Raw genomic sequence first — 21,131 nt, forward strand, 5'->3', positions numbered from 1 at the left:
GAACAGACGCGTTTACAGATTGTTCACCTGTATCTCACAGTCCGGAGCGCATGTTGCCTACGGTAATAATCCAAACACCATGATGACCCAAACTATTCTCTATTGTCTCCCCCTGCTTTTCTCTGGCAGCCGTGTGTGCGCTCTGACTGTTTCTGTGCGCGAGGAGGGAGGAGATGGACAGACAGAGAGGGAGGGAGAAGGTGCGGAAGATGATGGGGGAAGATGAGCGATGATGCAGCCTATTGATAACTCACATGAGGATGATCTTTTGCGTTTGTGCTCAATGACGGAGACTTTAAAGGGCGCAGGTGATGCGTAAAAAGACTGGCAGTGAGGCAATACTCCTTCCGCGTAACCTTCTATTATTCCTCTAACATTTTTCTAAATGCTTAAACTGTCTTATCCTGGTGACATATGATCAAAAGAACAAAGGTAAATGAAGATGAGAGCAGTTACAGTCAACCGTAATCCCATCTAGAAACCAAAAAAATTTAGCTTCACTTTACATTCTTACAGACTCCAAAGTGGCACATGTCCCTGATTGAAAAGGTTGATTTGAAAGTACCAAAAAGTGAAATCTAAACAACAATGTAATTTCAAAAATTGGTTTATTACCCTTCTACTATTGTGTCTGGAATGTTTCCCCACTTTGGGAAAAGACCGCCCCCTTGTGTCGAAAAAGGAAAGGTGCATTAAACATACAAAAATACATAACTTGAATAGAACACCAATGAAGGCAAATCTTTTTCATGTAGCTGCTACAAAATGTACTTTCTGCATCTATGAATTATTAAAAAACAAAACAAATACCATCTATATCTTTAATATACAAAACGGTATGGCATTTGTATTTTGCAGATAGTTTTTTAGGACATAATGTGTAAGAATTTTAGATCTACAGTCTTAGTTAGATGCATTTCTTAGCCTGAAATCTCAAAGAAACAGTTGTGTACTTTTAAATATACAAGATATATATATATATGTGCTAGTCTGCTGTGGGTATAAGAGAGATGGATGGTCGAAAAAATCCTGAAGAGCATTACTGCTAAAAAAGCTGCAGCATCAAAGTAAGCATCAGGCCTGATAAACTATGTCTTCTTTAAGAGTGACTTAATGAAACATTTAACATTTTGTACATTCATAGGATTCTTTTTTTAGTTACTTTTTGTGTTACAGTTACATCTATGCTGTTGTTGTTGAAGCATGTTATTCATGACAACTGCATTAATCTGTGACAAGATGTTGTCCCAAACATTAACGGTAAGAATAATGATTTTACATTGTCCAGTATGTATCCGTGTGTGATTGTGTTTCAGTATCTCCTCAGACAAACAGCTGCTCATCCTTCCCTGAGTGGCTGCGTCTCAGCTTCAGGCCCGACAGGATCTTCTGTGCTGGCGAGGTCAGTTTGTGCTCGACAGGAAGTGTCTTTGATGACTGACACAGAGCCTGACTCTGTCCAACCCTCGGCCTGTTATTGGAATGATTTGTGTTGAGATCGGCTTGACCCCCGGCCGCCACCACCTGAGCGCGCTCCTGTGTTGTGCTGGATGAAGTCACAGTTGCAGCTGATGTAAATGTTGAGTCCAGTCCCAGCATGTATTGCACAACCTGGCGGGGGCTCAGTGTCATGTCCACTTTGCTCTCTGCTGCACCGCTGATGTGGGTGTTCTCACTTTGGACATCTGAGTTTTGGGAGAGTCTAGGTGTCCCCGGCTCTGGAGAGGAGCTGCGGCTGCTGTCTGCACTCCCGGGACAGTCCCTCGCTGGGTCTGCAGGCTGTCTGGCTGCACGACACAAGTTGGGGAGACGGGGTCCTGGGTTGTGATGCCGTTGGTACTTCACAGGCTGTCTGGTGAAGCGATAGTGTGGCTGAGTCTCCAAACCACAGTCTGGTTCTCCCACTGGCTTACCCTGTGGATGGCTGGATGCCCCTCTCATAGCCAGGACTGAGGCAGAGGAGGGAGAACAAGCATGTGAATCATGAAGTACATCATAAGTAGACTTATTCTACGCTGATTTAAAAGTTATCAACAGAACTTTAAAACTAATTCTACAATTCTGTATTTGACATTTATGTAGGAATGTGTTTAGTTGTGGATAGACGCATTGAAGCTGCTTGCTGTTGTAGCCACAGAGAAGCACCACACACGAACAGCAACAGTGAAGCAAGCTAAGAAGAAAAGACCTTGGATGTACACGGCAAAACGAGAAGTTTGTTCACTCAAAAAAAAGCATCAAGATCTCTAAATGAGGTAAAATGTTCACATTATGAACTGGTTATCTTTATCAAATAATTGATCTGATTCACTCAGTTTTGACTAAAATAAAGGCAGGTGGCGTCAGTAAAATATAGGGGGGGGGGAGTCTTGTTTATAAAAATAACTGGAGGAAACTTGCAAAGTGAGAAAGAAAAAGGAACTACAACAGACTCTTGAGGCTTTTTGCACCCACTGTATCTGGCTCAGAAAGGAGCTTAGTAACTAAGTTACAGCAAATCATCTGTCCCTGAGACATAAAATAAGCAACCTATGAGCTGTTTGTGTTGTACCTTTAAGAGCTCCTGCAGGATTAATTAAAATAAAATGACCTCAAGCATTAAAGGCCCGACCAGACTCTATTATCTATAACTCATTATACCAACTCACAACTAAAAACCTTAACATCTAGAAACTACATGAGACATCAACTGTATGAATAGAATTCTATCATTGTCTAGTTCAACTAGTCTACTCAGGAGGAACTGCTCTGTCACTAAGTCCCGCCTACCTGCTCTCTCATTGGCTTCAGTGCTGAGCTGGTCCACTGCCTCATTGGATGAAGACTTGTCAGATATATAACCCTCGCTTGATTCTCTCTTGATTGTTCGACTCTGTTGGAATGACACAAGTTGAGTTGTGGGTTTACAGACCAGAGAGGTTAATTAGCTCCAGTATGAACAACCTTTGTCTTACCCCCACCCCCTAAAGGAAAGCCAACTTTCCTTCTGTGTCTCTTAGACATATTGCGAAGCCACCACAAATGTCTGCATTCTCTTTTTCTGTTCATAAGCATTAGCAGGGAAATGTACACATAATAAAGATTGACAAGAGGCCATGCAGGTCAGAGAGCAGGAGAAAAGCAGCAGCTGTCCAGCGTGTTAATCCTGGCAGAGTAAACGTGAGATGCCAAGTGCTAAGGCTCTTAAAACAACAGGTACAACAGCAACAACTAAGTCTGTGTTTAAACTAAAAGTTCCCTCACTGCTGTACTTACTTCTAGTGAGAGAGGCCGATCTCTGGAGGAGGTTTCATGTTCCGGGTCAGCGTAATCTTCCCCATCAAGGTGACAGGAAGCCCTGGGAGGGGTGTCAGGAAGAGGTGCAGTTGGGGCTGGGGGAGTGGGCGTACGGGTTCTTGGCTGGAGGCCAAAAATCGTGTCATGGTGTGTGATGAGGAACTCGACTAGTACAGCCTGGTAACTGGTCTCCAGCAGGGCGATCATTGACATGTCTGTAGACACAAGAGGGCGCAGCAGCGTTGGCCCAAACACAATACCCAAATTGCTCGGGGACATCTTGTTTTCTTGGTTCTCTGAAACCCTGTGAAGACAGATAGCAAAAGGATTACAGAAAATTCAAGAAATTAAAGGAAAATCTACAGAAAAGGTCGTGTAAAGAGGTCTGTAACTAAGCTCCATGCTCACCTTTGAAGGTGACACATCAGGTGCTGCAAAGTGCTGTAGCAATAAGACGGGAGTTTCTGTAGTAGCTTTTGCAGGCTGTTAACGATGTCCGTGATGTCATTAGTGTCTGGTGTAGGCTCCCTGTCGTTCAGGTGCTGAATGGTTTTACCCACCGCGATGAAATTATTGTACAGATCAAAGGTTAGCAAGGGCTCCGGGAGCTGGGAGAGAGAGCGGCATAGAGAGGTTACTCTCCGAGAGACAAGCTATGATAGATCTTAGTTTTCACGCTAACATCTCATATAATCAGCGAAATAGCTGCTGTACCTCCTTGAAGAAGTGTTTTAGGATTGAAGTGATGTCATGTGGTGAGAGGTCAGAGAGGTCCACCTGCTCTTTTTGCATCTCAAAGGCCTGACAGTGCTTCTGGACGCGAGGCTTGGACCCACTCACACGATACACCCCCTTAGAGAAAAACCAAAGCAGTAAAGAGTGATCAAAACAAGGCATACACTCGACAGACTTTTTTCTAGATTCCAGTCACTATGATGTAAAACAATACCTGGACCGAGAGAGCACGACTCTCAATCTCAGTAGTGCAGTGCAGCACCACAAATGGCACCTCGTCCGAGCTGTCACGTGACAGCAGAGACAGGTCAACTCCGAACACCGTCCCCTTCCTGTGCTCACACTCTGACTGACACACCTCCATACACTTCCTGTGCAAAGCCAGCCCGCACTGAGGGCAGAACAAGAACAGGTCAGAGGACATCACTAATCTCACTCAGCACCATGTGACTGTTTTTCCTCTCAATCGGCCTCTTACCTCTTCGCATTCGAACCCATTGACAACGATATAGTTGTCACACTGCTTGCATTTGACCATCTTGCTCTTCATCTTCCTGAGGCGGTGTGTCAGCGCAGCTCGTGAAAGTGTGCGCACCTTGACTGCCTGACCATCAAGGCCCTCTTAAGGGAGAGGATAAGGATAGAATCATGCAGTTTAATTCCCTTGGGGAGTTATGGTAAAATGTCTTTAGAGGTATTTTTTTAAACAAACCTGATTCTGATCCAATGTCCCGCTCCTCCAGGTCATCAGACGACCCTGTTTTAGGCGGCCTCTTCGTGTGAGCTTTAATTATGCATCCCAGTGGAGCAGAGAAACCAAGTTCATTTTTGCAAGGTTTCATATGCAAGTGAAAGAAAAGTTGTGGAAATAAATGCAGATTTGTGCTTACCAGGGCTGGACAGAGACTCTAAACTTCCTCCAATGCTCTCACCGTCACTGTACCCCGATTTCCCTAAAGTGCACAAAAACAAATGGGAAAACTAAAATTAGAAACAAGGCATAAATTATCTGTAAATATAATCCTGGTTTAATCACGGGGGGTCCTTACTGGCATCGTTATGTCGTCTGTAAGGGCTTTCATCTGTCGTCAGCGAACAGTCCTGCTGAGAGCTGAGAGGGTTGCTGGTTTTTCGCTTGTTCCTTTCAAATAAAAAGGATTGTGAACATCAGATATTGAATAAAGAGTTAACTGAATAATTGTATAACCAGTGGCTATTAAGCTATTTTTCTGTATGTTTTTGATTTGAAATTAATGACCTGAAACATCTGGGGAAATAAGAACAGAGTGAGATTGGGTAATCAAGGTTAACTGCTTGTACAAACTATTTAATTAAGGCAATAACACAAATACATCCCATGTGTAGTTTTTCGTCGCAAAATAGCAGCAATGATAACAATATTGTTTCATTTAATTCCTTTTCTGACATTAAACAAATACATTCTGATATTTTTAAAGCTGCGTATGCATATCATATCCACAGGAATCACTAAAGCATTGGTCAGTGTAGCGTACCCTTTGCCCTGAGGGAAATACTCCTGGAAGGTAAATTCTTGGAGAGGTTGATCGGGGCGACGCTTGCTAAGGATGTAGAGCAGGTAGGGCTCGCCGGGCTCCAGAGACCTGCATGTTATCTCCAGGTTTTGATAGCCGAGAGGAACGGGCTCTATCTGCTGCCGCTGGAAGTAAAACATGTTGACTGTGGCCTGATGTGGAGAGGAGACATGATGGAGGAGACAGGGTCATTTTACTCTTTAACAACAAAGAGTTGCATGAGTGTAATAAACAAGGTCAGAATACTGCTTTGCTTATGGATTTCTTTCTCAAATCCCAGAAGTTATTTGTTAGTTTTTCTTATGTTAAAGAGACAAGGCATAAAGCACTGCTTTTATTGTACGTAATTATATTCACATATGCTTGTATTTCTGCAGGGTTCACTATTATATAATAACAAATATCACACAACAGGAGACGTTATAAGCATCATTACTATACTTCCTGTGCATGGCATTACTGTTACATGTACAACCATTTAGAAAGCCCGCTGAAAGGAAGACAAATGTTTCTTTGAGTACAAACCTCCTTGAGCACACTGTCTCCCTGACAGATGAGCTTGCGAATGTGGGAAATAATTCTCTCTTTGACCCTTACTAACTCATCCTGGTGGGTCTTGGCATCATGGACACACGTTTTGTACAGGAACTCTGCCTCTGTTACCTGGTGGATTCAGAGAGAAGAGCTGCTTTTCACACATCTTTTACTATTATCTGATTGTATTGTTAAACATGAGAAGCATTCTACACAGTATTGAGCACTACACTGTACTAGTAGTGCATGTAACACATTAAGACAGACATTCACCTTAGTCTGGGCTTCCTCCTTTGACTTCCTCCTCTTATCCAGTGTTTTGATTCCAGCTGTGTCGTCCATAGCTTTAGCAGAGACAGCTCTAGCCTTGTCTAGCTCCTCGCAGCGCTGGAAGTATTGCTGACGAGCCTTCTTTAAAGCTGTCACTGAGTCATGCTGAAAACATTCAAGTGACACACAAACACACACAGAAAAATTGTTTTTTTTTTACTCTGAGCCTATGCAGTCATATATGTTATAAACAGTTTTTAAACAAGGTTTTACCAGACAGATTATTCATTCACAGAGGTAAATATTTAGCTTAAGTTGCCTCTTCTGGCATCTGGTTGTTTGTAATGTCTCAAACTTGAGATAACTAGTTTTGACAGGTCAATAAACTTCAAGTTAGAAACAAGATTCCTAATTCCTTACCATTCTCTTTTGTTCTTTCGCCCACTGCTCCTTAAACTCTCTGCGCCACTTCTCGATCTCATTCCTCTTGGCAGCTAAGGCCTTTGGAACAAAGATACTAGATTAAACACAAAGACGTAGCTGCCTGTAAAGGGCAAAGCAATTTTACTAAAACTCAAACTTCTCTAACGTGTTGACTGACTTACCTGGTGACAGCGGCATTGTATTAAGTCCAAGGTCTTTCTGCTTGTGAAACTGTTCTTGATGTCTTGGTCTACTGCCATTGTGTAAATGTACAGCAGGGGCATCATATCCTATAGGGGCAAAAACAGCTTCGATCAGCTTTTCAGTGGTGGAGGAATAGGGGAGGTAAAAGATTACAAACACAGTTCTATAGCGGGAAATAATTTGGATTTAACACTACAGCAATTCTGATAATTAAAAAGTAAACATTTTGTTTGTACACATCCAATAAATAAAGCCGTACCTGCTGAAAGAAAGTGACTTTTGCTGCTTCGGCTGTCTTCGTTAAATTTTTTGCAAATTCTTGTTCTGTCAACAAAAAATCATAAAGTTACATCAAGTCAACATAAGACTAGCAGATTGGAGTTTGGCCTTGATATGATGTTAGTAGTTTCATTTTCAACCAACTCTGTCATATCACCATGCATCTTTGTCGCTTCAGATAACTCTGCTCTCGCTAAAAATGGACGCTTTATTGTTGCCATCTCGCAATGTTGCTCTGCTATGTGCAATCCATGATTTGGGTGAGCTCTGCCAAGCATTACTCATCTGTTGCTCGCACAGCTGAGCAGGGCCACTCTTCTGTTGCAATAGACTTCAATACTTGGCAACTCAGTCTGAACACCTGCTTGATGATATCAGGATAATCACTGTCTATGTACTCCAAATGCACCCGTCTCCTTTATTACCCCGCTTTGCCCTGCTAATCTGCCCTCTAATCCTTTCTCTGTGTGTGCAGTGGGGAGCTCACTTGGGCGACTTCCCCACCCGCACAGTGAAACAACACAGACAGGCAATGTTATGGTATGTTAGTCAACCCTGTGACATGCTTAAAATATTGTAAAATATTGTGTTTTATTGATTAACGACATGAAGCAAGGCCGTGTAGGCCTACTTACTACTAATGTCTAAATGTATCAGACTTCTTTTTTTAGATATTTGTGGTTCTTGTGGCAATATTTCCAGTACTTATCCCAAAATGAAAAACTATTATCTACAAAAAAAAAGGGTGTTCACAAGAAATGTTTTTAAGTCACACCTACTTTTACCCTTTGCCCCCTGTGTTCTGCTGATGCCTTGACAGAGGCACCGCAGATATGTTGTGACATTAACTTGCATGTTACACTTACCCAAGCTGATTCTCTTCTCTATCCAAGCCAGGAGGTCTTTGGCGTAGCGGCACCACATCTTGGCGTACTGCAGCGCCGTCTCCACTCCACCCTCGCAGCGACAGAGAGCCAGGTCTGCTTCCTGGGCTGAGAGGGAGTACATCAGCATCACTGTAGGCTACTCACACTTGGAGCTGTACCAACTATAGCGGGTACTCTCCATTGGGGTACTCCCAACAGCTTGTCTCTCCTGGAGGACTCAACTTAAAGATATTTACTCGACTGTGAGAAACCCCCCGACTACTACAAATGATCAGATAAGATAAAATCAAAGTCACTTAGAAAAAAGGTATACACAAACCCAAAACAGGAAACAATGACTGCAAATTGCAAGTCATATCTGCTCCTCAGAATAAAGATCCTGTTGTTCCTAGAAGGTCTCAGCTCACTATAGGTATCTCTTGCATGTATGGATGGATTCTGCTCTCTTTATTCAATCCCCCCTTTGACACAACTGGGGAAGTGACCTGAAAGAGGAGGGCTCCTATGGTCAAATCCAAACCGCTTTTAGCTAAATAACTTCCCTCCTCTCCCCTCTTCCTCTCTCTGCCAGGCCCCTCCCTCTCCCACCTGTTCACCTCCAGTCAGCTACAAAAGAGACAAGCTGTGGTTAAAGCAGTCAACAAGTCCCCTCAGTGCCAATGTGCAGAAACAGACACCGCCATGTCAGAGCTCCGCTGTGGTCAGGCAGTAGGGTGTTGATATGACAACCACTGCACTTCTTCCTCTTTGACTCACACCAACGCAGGGCGGATGATGCTTGCGTTACAATCACGCGGCCTCTCAAAAGCTCCCCACACAACTTTCTCTATTGTTCCTCTCTGTGCTCCACTTCAAGTGAAGTACGCACAGAAATACCCAAATGTATTAGAACGCATTTAAATTGTCTTCTGTCGCCAAAATAAATAGCACAGAAACAACACAAACTTTCACTTCTTCTAACAGCCCACAACGCAGTGTCAAGTGTTCAGCTAGATTTGAAATGAGCAAGCACGCACTGCCAGAAAGAGTGCAACAACTTCTCTTTTAAGTTCCTCACTGTGACATGCACATTTTACTGTGCTCTGCTCTTTTGCACGGACAACAAATCCAGTTCGAGCGGTATAAAAAAAATCCAGTCTTCTCTGTCTTCAAGCAAAATCCACAACTCCAGAATAGTGAATGATTTGTGGCCAAATTGTGTGACCTCTCTTGACCTCTGTCAGACTTTCGTCTCTGTTAAAGAGAGAGGGTTTTTTTCAATTCAGAAAATGACCTCCACGCTGATTGTATGCTGCTTCATGGCTGTGGCCGTCTCTGCTTGGATAGGGGATTATCCTGGCAAGGTCCAGATTGCGGAGTGACAAGCTTTAAAGTAGCACCAAGTGAGGTTTACCTCCTGGTGTGTGACCCACTGGAGGTGGGGGTTGAGGGATTGATCGGTATCCGGTCCCAACCGACATTAAACTAGATTACCAACAAGCATGTTATAGTAATGTGCTTGGTGGATATTTAATTGATTTCCGCTTATATGAAATGTACCAGTACGCACATAAATAACCGTTCTCTTAATGAAATAGGATACTACACCAGAGACCGCAGTAAAGCTTGGACTTGAAGGCAGAAGAAGACACTAAAACATCTACAGACAGAGATATGACGGTTTCTTTACTCTCATAGCTATTGGCTGGCTTTCTCTGCATTTCTATTCCTAGTTCCTTAAACACTGTCTCTTCCTGTAATTCCTAATCTCTTACTCGGTGCTGTGACCTGTAGTTTAAGTTAAACTGAGGTTGGAGCACTTGGCATTGACTTCCTGTTTGAACTGTAAGTAAGTCCACTCCTCCTTGTCTCCCTTGTATTAACAGTCAAAACCTACATAACAGTGACATCGCCTTTTTCTATAGACCCCTCTGACTCTGCGTGTGTCTGAGGTAAAAACTAAGAGCAGCTGTCTGCTGCTTTTATCCATTCTCTTTATCCTAATCTTATTAGAACAGGGCAATTACAAGTTACAGCTAATTATAAAAAACAAGTAAACTTAAGAAAGCACTTCAGTCACTCCTGAGCACCATTACTAATTATCTGCTCTGATGTCAGACGCTGGTCACAGGGGAGTCTATGTAAAGTAATTGAACTGTTGATCTAAACAGACAGAGACTTGTGGCGACATGCAGCACAGAGGAGCTTTTTATCAATTGTTTTATGAGTTTCCATCGACTAGACGTGCACTGACTCACACAGAAGATCATACACACACCTCCACACTTCCTCCTCTCTTTCTCACATATAATACCTTGTGGGATTCCATCATCTTCACCAGCCTCCCCACATTTCTGTGCACAAAATGTGTCTTCACCCTGTTGGAAATAATGACAATATTACTTCCTGAAACATGGCAACAATAATCTATGAGCGGTTTCCTAGAAGCAAGCAAACATACCCAGAAACACTGTGTCACTGTGTCTTACATACAAAAGCAAAGCTTTAACATGCACAACAATTGTATGAAGTAGGTTTTAATCCCTTACAGCCACATCATGTTGCTCTTCGAGCTCTGCACTTTCTGTAGAGATGGATTCAGAGATGGACTGTGTGTCAATGTCTGCCAGCAGGTCCTCCCCTGAACTGAACACAGAAAGAATATATTTAAAAAGAAACACACACAGTTGTTTGTCTACAAGGCTCACACAAAAACTTACTTAACCTGCAGCCATGTTTCCATATGTGTGTCCACCAGACTGATAAAGGACTCTATTTTGCTGGGTTTGTCAATGTTATTTGAATATGGCTTTGAGCTAACAAATATATCTGTTGGGTTTTCTAAATGAAGCCAAGCTTACATTATCTTCACAGTCTTCAGGTGAAACTGAACAAGCAAAGTGATGCAGGAGACAGAGTATAAGATAACATAGTTTGTAAATGTGTAATACTTACGCAGAGATTAAAGATAAATCAAGATTGTCAAACTCTCTGAAGATCTCACTGTATCGCTTGGGTTCAATTCTATGATGTACCCTCTTCACATCTGAAATTAAAGAAAAGGAAAAGCTAAGAAATAATAAGATGGTCTTAATATTCCGCCATACATAACTACACTATCTTAAAACAACAGAAACATTCTCTCTAACGTCACGAAAAGTCATTTCTTTTTAATTCCTGATATAACTTGATATAAATTAAAGATATAATGCGGTGCTCAACCTTCCGTACTACGATTTCACTTATTTCACCACGGGTCGAACCAAAAAGTTAAGCAACTGATGATTTACAACAGATGTGACAAATAAGAAAAGGCAACCTCTCTTTCAGAGAAGACTCCATTTTGGTCAACCACATCCTGCTCGCAATATGTGTCACGTCTCAAAATGAGCATGAAGTCGTTTTTTCACACCAGCAGTGTTTCAGTGTAACAAAGAGAACAGAGGAGCAAGCGCGTTTCAACAAAGCTAGTTTTCAACTCAAAATCAACTCAAACATCATTTTTTAAAAGTTTGAATCTTTCAAGTCACAAAGTCCCTGAATACAAACTTCAAAGCATTTTTCAAGCTGTTCTACTTTGATGTAAAGTTTTGCCACACCACTTTGAATATAACTTAATTGTCTATTTTATGGTTCTTGAAGAGATTAATTTATGGAGTTAGAGTACATTTAAACATGATGGCTAACATTTCCTTTAAATGAAGTCAATGGCGGCCTTCCTCACATCATGTTCTTTGCGCTCACCTGTGGCCTGAGATGTCTCCTTGTCTGCCACCTCTTTTGGCTCTTCTTCCATTTCTGCACTTTTATCACAGGAGCAAGACCCTAGTAACGTCACTCACTCATCATCTGCCCTCAAGGTCACACTGCAATACACAATATGACTGTCAAATGGTGCAGTGGACAGGAAATCCACAAACTTATACACCTATGCTAAATATTTAGAGTGCAGCATCGAGCGAGCTGTGGTTTGAGCTCTCAGATAATCTTCTTGTAGAGAGGACGTTGGCAAATGTTTTCACCAGCATGGGAAGAGGAAGTGTGTCTTGCTGTCACTTTAAGCCCCACCTACATTATCACACCACATATTGTGAGAAGGTGACAGTGCTAAGGTTGTGCTGTCTTCGCATAAAAGATTTCTGGGCTCAGTGAATTAATTTGGGTAATGTTTAAATGCTTATAACATAGATGTAATTTGATGGAGTTATGTGACATTAATCTTGATATTGAAAGATATTCATAGCAACAGCTCAAACTTATTCTATAAAGCTAAAGAATGCATCATTTAGTAAAATAAAGTTCTTATTTGATTAAGTAATGAGCACATGCTCCAAGAATTATGGATTTGGTTTTACTGTATGTCCCACATAAGCGTGACTTAACAATAAAGTATTAAGATTTGAATTAGAGAAACGTCATTTGGCCTCATTTCATCAATATGTCTTCCGTTGCTCTTCCTCTAACATGGTGCAAAATGTGGTTGCTTTCAGCTCTCACAGTGAAAGTGTCAGTGAAATGATGACACCTTGAGGGCCACAAAGAAAAAACAAGTAAGAGGAAGCTCAGTGCTCCACACCAGTCTCACTTACCAACCACCAGGTGTAAGTGAGATCATAACAGGTTACTGTAACAGAGGCATCGCAGACAAAGTACTATACCTCTGTCACAATAACACAGCAAAGCTTGTGTTGTAAAGTTGCATATTATTGTTTGTGAAGTGTTTTTTCCTGTTCAATTTATCTTGGTCCAGGCTATAGGGTAACGCTTTTTATTAAGGTTCTTGTAGTAAGATTTAGTTAATAGGTAATAAGACCCTTATAAGTTGCTTATTAACATTAAATATATGTTAATAAGACTATATGTATATAAGTGTTAATAATAGTATCATAACCATGTTTATTGTTTAATTATAAGACACTATAAGAAACTTACCTCAGCTTAAGAGCGTTAATAAAAGCCTTATAAGGTTCTTATAATTGTTTATAATAGCATTACAAACTCATTTACCTATTATGCCATTCTAAACCCTTTTCTTGTTCAGTCTTTACTACTAAAAGCCACAGTCAAACGGGCTATGGCATTCTACTGTTGAAATTGAAATTTACACAACTTCCATTAACAGAAAATAATGGTCAAACCAGCAATATAATAAGCACCGAATCACAATTATAAATTCAGCTTTTTTAAAAATAAAACATTTTATTTCTTGTTGGTAAAATGCACTCCTGACATTTGGGTACATTCCATGGCAGACTGAGCTCCATTATTACCCCTAAAAAAATCAACCTCCTGGGAAACAGCGTGAAGTCAGCTTTAAGTTAGTATGATTAAGAGGCGGGGAGACTGGTGTGTGTTTAGATGTGGCAGGGTGGGTTCTGTTTATAGCCATGTTCCTCCCACACCATCACGCTAGGAGGCGTGTACAGTGGTTTGTCTCATCTGTAAGCATGTCAACAGCTGGTTGGCGGCGTTAGTCTGGTAACCATCAGAAAGTGGAGACAAGGGGCCCAGGGGCACAGAACCACAGACGTGTACTACTATAGAGGATATTCCAAATGCAACTGTGTGTTTAGTGCAACTGTTGCTCGTGTGTGTGTTTGGTTGCTTTGGTAAAGCTCTGCTGTGAGCATCTTTAGTGTAGCTAATGATGATTTAAAACAGAAATAAAAGGAAATACTGAAGATTACAGCAAAGATCAAGGTGGTTGTAGCATAATTAATTTGTATTCTTCAGATGTATGTAAAAAAGGCCTTTCACAGTGTAATGTCAAATGAAGACGAGATACTGTCTGATGTCTGAAATGTTACAGTCCGATTGCATTCTTTGCTGATGTATAGGTTAATCTCTGTATGACAGACAGAAGTTGGGTACTGCAAATGCCATCCAAATGGCAAGTCTAGTGCCTTTATAAAGTAAAACAACATAAGAGAATACACAGGACACACCTGATCCCTTTTAAATTGCCACATCTGGATAAATTAAATCTTTCTCAAAACTCTGATGCCACATCTCTGCTGCGATGCAAAATCAAAAGTATCAAAGATAAAACATGATTAAAAAAACTAAGGGTGTTTGTCCCATGCAACTCTACATTGTGACAAGGCTCTCTTTCAGTTTCTTTCATAGCTCGTCCCGTGCTGTACTGTCCAAAGGCGACTGGAGCACGTCTGAGTTCTGGGCCTCAGTGCTGATCTCAGCCTGCTCGTGAGTTTTTCCTGAGCGCGCTCTGTCCCAGTCTGTGCGGACCTTGTCATTGTCCCACACGGTGGAGGTCTCGGTGTCGCTGATGTAGCCTTTGTCGCCCGTGTAGTGCGTTGGATAAACTAGGAGAGGCTCAGCTGAGAATGCCTTCAGGTCCCTGGTTTCAAACTGTTCCATATAATCAGACCTGTGGAGGAGATGGTAGAGTCAAGACACTGAGCAGAAGAACATATGTGTATATGTTGTGTGTACTACTTTGGATAGTGTACAAATACTTACACAGGATGTTTATCAAACATGATGGGAAGAAACTCATCCACTGGCAAAATCCTTTTTAGTGGTTCAGCTTTCAAGAGCTTCTCTGCACCTTGCAATGATATCATATAGCCTAGAGTCCAATATGAATAGTCTGCTTCTACCAAGTTATGTACATGAGGCACCGCTTTCTCTGGGTGATCCACTTGCATTCTCTTCCGACCGATATAACTAGAAAGAAGAAGCAAAAGTGAGAAGATAGCAAACCTAAAGATCAAGGTAGATTTAAAGATGGTGAAGGGAGCACACACTCACATGAGATCCCAGTCCAGCCCTTCTTCCTCAACCTCACTCATCAAGTTCATCAGGCGGCGTTTGAAGAAGACCTCAAAGCGCAGGTCGTCTTCAATCACCAGGGAGGTCTCCAGACGTCGCTCCACAATCTAAGGCAACACAGATTTATCAATAAGTCACCCATCTGTCAGGTTGACAAATCTTGAAGTGCTTGGCTTTTTATGTTCACCTCTTTCCAGATATTATAGTGGGAAAGGAAGCATCCCAGCTCTCCCTTTGTCAGTGGGCGGCCATGATACGGGTCACTGTATCCGGGGAGCATGTGGATGCCCAAAGTATTCATTTCACTGATGTTCATGGCTCTTAAATGGAAAGAGAATGAGAAGTTTGTGATGAGAGAGCGAAGACGAATGTGATTAAAATTTGTGTAATAGATTTGTGAACTTACTTTCCATCCACAGCAGCAGTGACCTTACATGTAATACCCTGCTCATGTAATGCCCTCAGCATGCGGTCTCGACGGTCAGTCCGCCTCTGCAGGTTTATCATGAACACCTGCATATGGGAAAAGAGCCAGTCAATGTATTTACAGGTTTCTAAACAGCAGGGGGAGGCATTCAGCATAGAAGTGGATAGAGGGCCATTTTTGCAGACTCCATCTTCACAGCACTCTTACTCACCTCATCAAAGCCCAGTTTATCAGGTTGTTTTGTAGGAACGGGTATGTATTTGGAAGGCATCACTGGGGGATTGCGCACTACACGGTGAGAGGGAAGATGGATGCAGAAATGGTATAATGCTTATTGTTATCATTAGATAAAGCAGCAGTAAGTAGAATTTAAGCCAGAGGAAGACAGGGAGTTGGATGCAAAAGTAAGTGAGCGCAAGCTACTCACCATTAACCTCCAGCAAGGAGTGCATGAAGCTGTCAGCCTCGTCTTGCAAAGTATTGTGGGAACGCAGTGGCACAGGGAAGTAACCATACGTCTCTTTATTACATACGAACATTTGGACATCTGTGGAGAGCAGAGGATGCATATACTCTCTCAATTCAAACAGGTTGAAAGGTGCAGGATAGAGACACATGTGTAAAAGCTTTGGGTTAAAGCACCCGATCGTTAAATACCTGCCATCCGAGCCGAGTAGGCAAACACAATAATATCATCAAAAGCCCAGCTGTATTCTGGGTGTGGCGGGTGAAAGGCTAGCTGCCTGGAGGCCTCTTTCCTCAGGTCTATCAGGAAGGTGGAGTGAACCATGGGAACTGCGAAACAGCCCTTTCGCACCTGCTTCCTCATGGGTATGTAGGCAGGTGTGCGCTTATAGTAGCCCTGACGGAGCACAGTTGATTAAGAGTTAAGTTCAGACAGTTCAAACATTTTAAACTTACATAAGCTGTGACAGCTTATCATCAGTACAGTACCTGGGAGGTCATTCCACACCAGAAGTTTGAATAGGCTGCACGGGATTCCAGCATTGGAGCAATGATGGTTTTATTCTCTTTCATAAGCTTCCAGAGCACGTTGGGGTTTGTCAGGAGGTTATCACAGTCTGCCAGCTACACAAGGAAGAGAGGACAAGCAGTAAAAAAAATGTTCGTGAATAGTCAAAGAGGACTAGGTGTGGTACAATCTCGGAACCCATCGGCTATCGTCTGAGACGATATAGCCTCTGGGGACAATGGTGAACATGTCAGCTGTGTCCGGTTTAGCCAGCGATAAGCGATAAGGACTTCCAGCCAAGACTTCCGTTTCCACGTGCTGCATTGTTAACAGTCCAGTTAGCAACTTGAGAAGTGACTGTGTGGTTAGATCAAAAGTGAAGCAAATTTTGCCCCTCTGGATATGTCTGCACAACGAATAGTGTCATTTCTTGGTTCACTGAATCCCCTGGAAGAGCGCCCGTTTGTGGTGAGTCTCAGTTTCACTGTAAATAGTAAGTAAAGAGGCTGCAAGCTGGTTTTATTGCGGTATGAACCCGAAAAAGAAACGTGTCCTGCAGATTTGTTAAAGGTACAAATTAAGTTTTGTCAGGTCTGTCCTCGAGAGGGGAAGAAAGCTACTTTTAAAATGCTCGTTTTTTGAACAGAGGTCGGATTGATCTGATGCATTCGAGGAAGTCGGGAAATCTGAATGCTGAACGGCTTTCGTGACACAGCGTCAAGAGAATTTCTCTCAAGTTAAATTTTTAATCTAGAACGGATTGTTAGCTGAACTTGCTGCAGATATCTGTTTATAGACATTATTAAGAATCTAGATCATTGTTAGATGACCACTGATGGGAGCCGGGATGTCATCACGGAAGATTACGCTCTGCCTGCTTTTGCTTTCCTGCATACGCCGCAGCCTGCTGATACGTGATTGGGCAATACTACTCGGACTACAAGTGTACTAAAAACAGAAATCAGAACACTTGCCATCCCTAAAATCCACGTCCCAGGCCTACAGATTCTACATTTCTATTTAGAATCTGTAAATAGAGATTAGGTGCAGTGTAACATTAACCGACTCGGGCATCTACAGAAAAAAAATGCTGAACAGGCCAAATCCACAGGCCTTCATTTCTATTCTTTTTTTATGGGGAGAACGCTGGGACAGGTTCCAAAAATTTGTAGCACTAAATTATTGCAATTCTGGATGTACTTTGCTTCAAAATTATACCCCGCAGAAGCGAGACAATGTGGGCTGGGATGGGGAATACAAATAGAAATGTGCTCGGAGCTGCTTTTAAAATATGGTTCATGGTAAGGCAAAGTTTGCGTCGGGGTGAGGACGCAGAGTAAATACAGCAGATAAACTTTAACCATAAGAGACAGAAAAATATAACCGTGTGCTTTTTCGACACCCTTTCTGGTGCCTAAATTACGACTGTGGTTGTGCTTTGCACTTATCCTTCTGCTGCTATAATTTAACAATAAAGACAGTATGGGCAGATGCAATGGCATGCTTAAAATGGAAACAATATGAGTTATCGTGCTTTCTCGTGTCTGTAAAGAGTTGTTTCGTTGACCTACCATAAAGTAGTCCGCCCACATCTCACGAGCGGACTCCAGTGCGACTTGGCGAAGCTTCATAACATGCTCATAACGCTGGTCTGTCCACTGCTTTGGACCTTCTTCACTCTCATAACTTCTAAAATAGAGATTTGGACACAAAGCGGACTGATTTATTGTCTCTGTGAGTACTGTAGAGCAAAACAACCTTACACTGGAAACTCTTGTAAGTCACCAACCTTGGCTCTTCTTTTGGCCTCCACTCCACATAATGGTAAAGGTTCTGCACCTTGACAAGCCAGTCACGCAGAATGACTGTGGTGTTGTCCTTGTTATGATCAGTTGCCACCCTGTCAATGTGCGACAAATGTAAATGATTAGAAAGGACTGTATTCAACAGAAGAGGGATTACACATTATCAACAACTGAGGCCAATAAATGGGAAACAACAATGGTTAAGTGGAGCACTAGTACCAAAGCGGATTCAAGCTGAGACAAGAGCTGAAAGACGATACCCTGTCTCACATGACAAAAGCCCAGTGTTCACTTTTTGTAAGCTCATTGTCTGTGGCTGTGAACCCACACAAGTGTAAATGATACCAACATCAAAAACGAAAACACTGAACATCTAGTTTATATGGTTTAAGGTATTTTACACTTTAGGGTTTGTTAAATTAAGGAAATGTGGTGTACTAGATTTAAAAGGCACATTGCAGAAATGAAACTTGTGTAAAACAGCTTAGGACAGAGGGAATGTGTGAGATAAATTAAACTTGGTTAAACTGTTTTGACCTAGTCTACAGAGGAATGAAAACAGAGCTCGTACATCTGCCTGACTGTCTTCAGGAAGAAAGTGAGAAATGGTGCCACGGCCTTCCTGTTTGTCAGCCTTGCAGTGCATTTTAGGTCAAAAGTCTTTCATGCAAAAAAGGAACAGCTGCACTAAAGTCAGCTGAGTTTGTATTTCGTTCAGGACTGCAGCCAAGCTGGGTGCTTCTTACAGATTTCACATGGATCTGTGAGAACATCAGCTCCTTGCTAAACCTTTCCTTCCCTCACTCCTGCTGTCCATCCTTCCAAATTCCCAGACTTTGAATAACACCGACACATCCGCCTGATGTTCAGCTCTAATAAATATTTGTTAAAAGCATTTGGAAGATCTGAAACCCTGGAATACTGAGGCTCGAAGCATAAACCGACAAGTGGTGTTTTACTTACATCTGATGTATTGTTGCTCCAGTGGAGCAGAAATGCAGAGCTAATTGCATATACCAAAGATTTAAACGACTGCTTGGTGGCTCTTTCAGAATTTGTGGCTTTGGCATGCTTAAAAGCGGCAAAAAAAAAAGCTTTAGCAGAAAACATACAGCGTGTAGTGTTAACACCATGAAACAGCAGTTTACATTTTCCAGATGTAGCTTAATGTGCTTGCAAAACACGTCAAAACAAAACCGTCCTTTCCTCAAACTCATAAACAGAACACTTTAAAGACCACTGGTAGAAAAGGATAAATTAAACAATTTCACTCCTATAAAAGCCCCTCAATAAAGTGAAACTTGTTTATGGAGATGGTGAGTGAAGAGCATACCTTTCTCGCCCTCCAGGCAGTCACACAAACTGCTCAGAGCTCTGAGGCTGTATGCAAGAGGGGCTGTTGGAGCATGTTGTTTAGTTATTATGACAGAAACACCTCCCTTTCACTTCCCTCAACTTCTGCCTGGGCATGGCAGACAGATGTTTAAATGGTCTATAACATCCATTTGCACTTCCCACTAGATAACTGCCTTGGAAAGTTAAGTTTGTCACAATGACAGATAGGGTGCTCTGTAGGGTCTGGTATATGGCCTACAGATACACATGATTGGTTAGACATACTAGTGCATGACACCAGGTTTTAGTTTCCAGGTTTTTTATTTTTAAAATTAGGAAAAGTGTCCAGAGTGATGTATTTCTCAACATGCATTACACACAAAGTTCCTTAAGAGTGCTAAAACTTAATGTAAGTTAGTATTTTTTAAAGTGGAGGAGAAAACGTGTGTATTTTTTCCAGACTACATTCTTCACATGTTCCACTTCATCCCATAGAAACGCAAACTAATCTAGTCACAGATGGGGTTCCCTTTGGCTAAAGCTTTACAATATGGAAATCATGGGCTATAAAATCTGTGTCTGTCTGGTTCCCTGGCAGGATCATGTGGGAGTCAATCACTGCACCAGTTGATGACACAGAGTCACAGTGATACAAATTGAGGGACGTGAATACTGGAGGTCGATTAAAGCTATAAGTATTAATGGCCAATGCAGACATCACAATATGTCTCTTTGTTAGAGTTAAATCATACAGCTCCCCTCGTGGACACATCGGTTGTGTCCCCTCCCCTCCACGTATACAGATCAATGCATGATGAGCACAGTGACCAGATGTGAACACCTCTGTCAAAGTAACAACGGCTTCTTTAAATGCTCATTCGTGGTCTGAAATCAGACTAAGTTTGTAGCTACTTACTGTTTGTTGGGATTTGTCAGACATTTTAACCCGCAACATAACTTGGCTACAATGTTAGGAATATTAGCCCGTCATCCTGTGCGGGTCCGCCCCATTTTTACTAAAATCTCAGCCGACAATCAGACATGCCCCGTTAGTATATAAGATAAGCTAGAATTAGAAAGACACCCCTTGTAAACAGTACTTTTAGATCCTGCCTAGCAACCGAGATCTTAACTCTACTTCTTAGTTGCTTACTAGCTTTAGATAACTTAAATGTTCAGAGAATAACTTACCACAGAGCCATGCGTTCCTTGGGATAGTTGAGACGCTCAATAGTACCGAGGAAATATGGCAGAGAGTGCTCGGAGTTCCTGCAGATAAGGGCGACAAGCACCCGGGGAGCGAGTAGCGGAGACTCGGGGCTCCAGCGCTCCTCCGCAAAATATCCCCGGGCAGGACTGCAGCAGGACAGGAGCAAAAGGAGCAGAGCGGCGGGGAGGCAGGCGAGCCCGTACATGGCGAAAATAAATTACGAAATATACAAAAAAAACTAATCTAATTAGGTGGTTCTTGTGCCTCGTGATGAGACCGCTATATACGAGTTGAGTTTACTTAGAGCGTTCATCACAAAAAAGGAGAATCTGTGCAGCAGCTCCTGATGTGACAACACTGCGGAGTAGAGCTTTAAAGGGGTGGGATGTGCCATGATCTTAAAGGGGATGGACTAGTCACCATAAAGTCAGAGGCAACACAGAAGTCAA

At 42.2% G+C, this 21,131-nt stretch overlaps 2 protein-coding genes across 2 annotated transcripts; both read right to left on the bottom strand.

Moving 5' to 3' along the window:
* Positions 1–439: 439 nt before the first annotated feature.
* On the bottom strand, positions 440–12,121 carry gmip (GEM interacting protein). The gene is made up of 21 exons (XM_069674812.1): positions 11,885–12,121; positions 11,096–11,186; positions 10,690–10,786; positions 10,455–10,518; positions 8,141–8,266; positions 7,255–7,319; positions 6,974–7,081; positions 6,789–6,869; positions 6,372–6,533; positions 6,090–6,227; positions 5,526–5,716; positions 5,061–5,152; positions 4,902–4,964; positions 4,724–4,795; positions 4,490–4,632; positions 4,226–4,402; positions 3,991–4,128; positions 3,685–3,884; positions 3,256–3,580; positions 2,770–2,872; positions 440–1,949 (listed from the first exon to the last, which is right to left on the bottom strand). The coding sequence occupies exons 1-21, from the start codon at positions 11,934–11,936 to the stop codon at positions 1,324–1,326; spliced, it is 3,114 nt and encodes a 1,037-aa protein (XP_069530913.1). The 5' UTR covers positions 11,937–12,121; the 3' UTR covers positions 440–1,323.
* Positions 12,122–13,325: 1,204 nt separating this feature from the next.
* On the bottom strand, positions 13,326–21,046 carry colgalt1a (collagen beta(1-O)galactosyltransferase 1a). The gene is made up of 12 exons (XM_069674819.1): positions 20,664–21,046; positions 18,122–18,232; positions 17,904–18,021; positions 16,314–16,448; positions 16,017–16,221; positions 15,787–15,906; positions 15,571–15,647; positions 15,339–15,445; positions 15,120–15,252; positions 14,912–15,039; positions 14,621–14,827; positions 13,326–14,528 (listed from the first exon to the last, which is right to left on the bottom strand). The coding sequence occupies exons 1-12, from the start codon at positions 20,885–20,887 to the stop codon at positions 14,261–14,263; spliced, it is 1,833 nt and encodes a 610-aa protein (XP_069530920.1). The 5' UTR covers positions 20,888–21,046; the 3' UTR covers positions 13,326–14,260.
* Between the last annotated feature and the right edge of the window lie 85 nt (positions 21,047–21,131).

The sequence above is a fragment of the Semicossyphus pulcher genome, unplaced genomic scaffold (genome assembly GCF_022749685.1).
Source record: "Semicossyphus pulcher isolate SPU_LCO1_2020_fin unplaced genomic scaffold, fSemPul1.0.p SCAF_23, whole genome shotgun sequence".
Classification (NCBI taxonomy): Eukaryota; Metazoa; Chordata; class Actinopteri; order Labriformes; family Labridae; genus Semicossyphus; species Semicossyphus pulcher.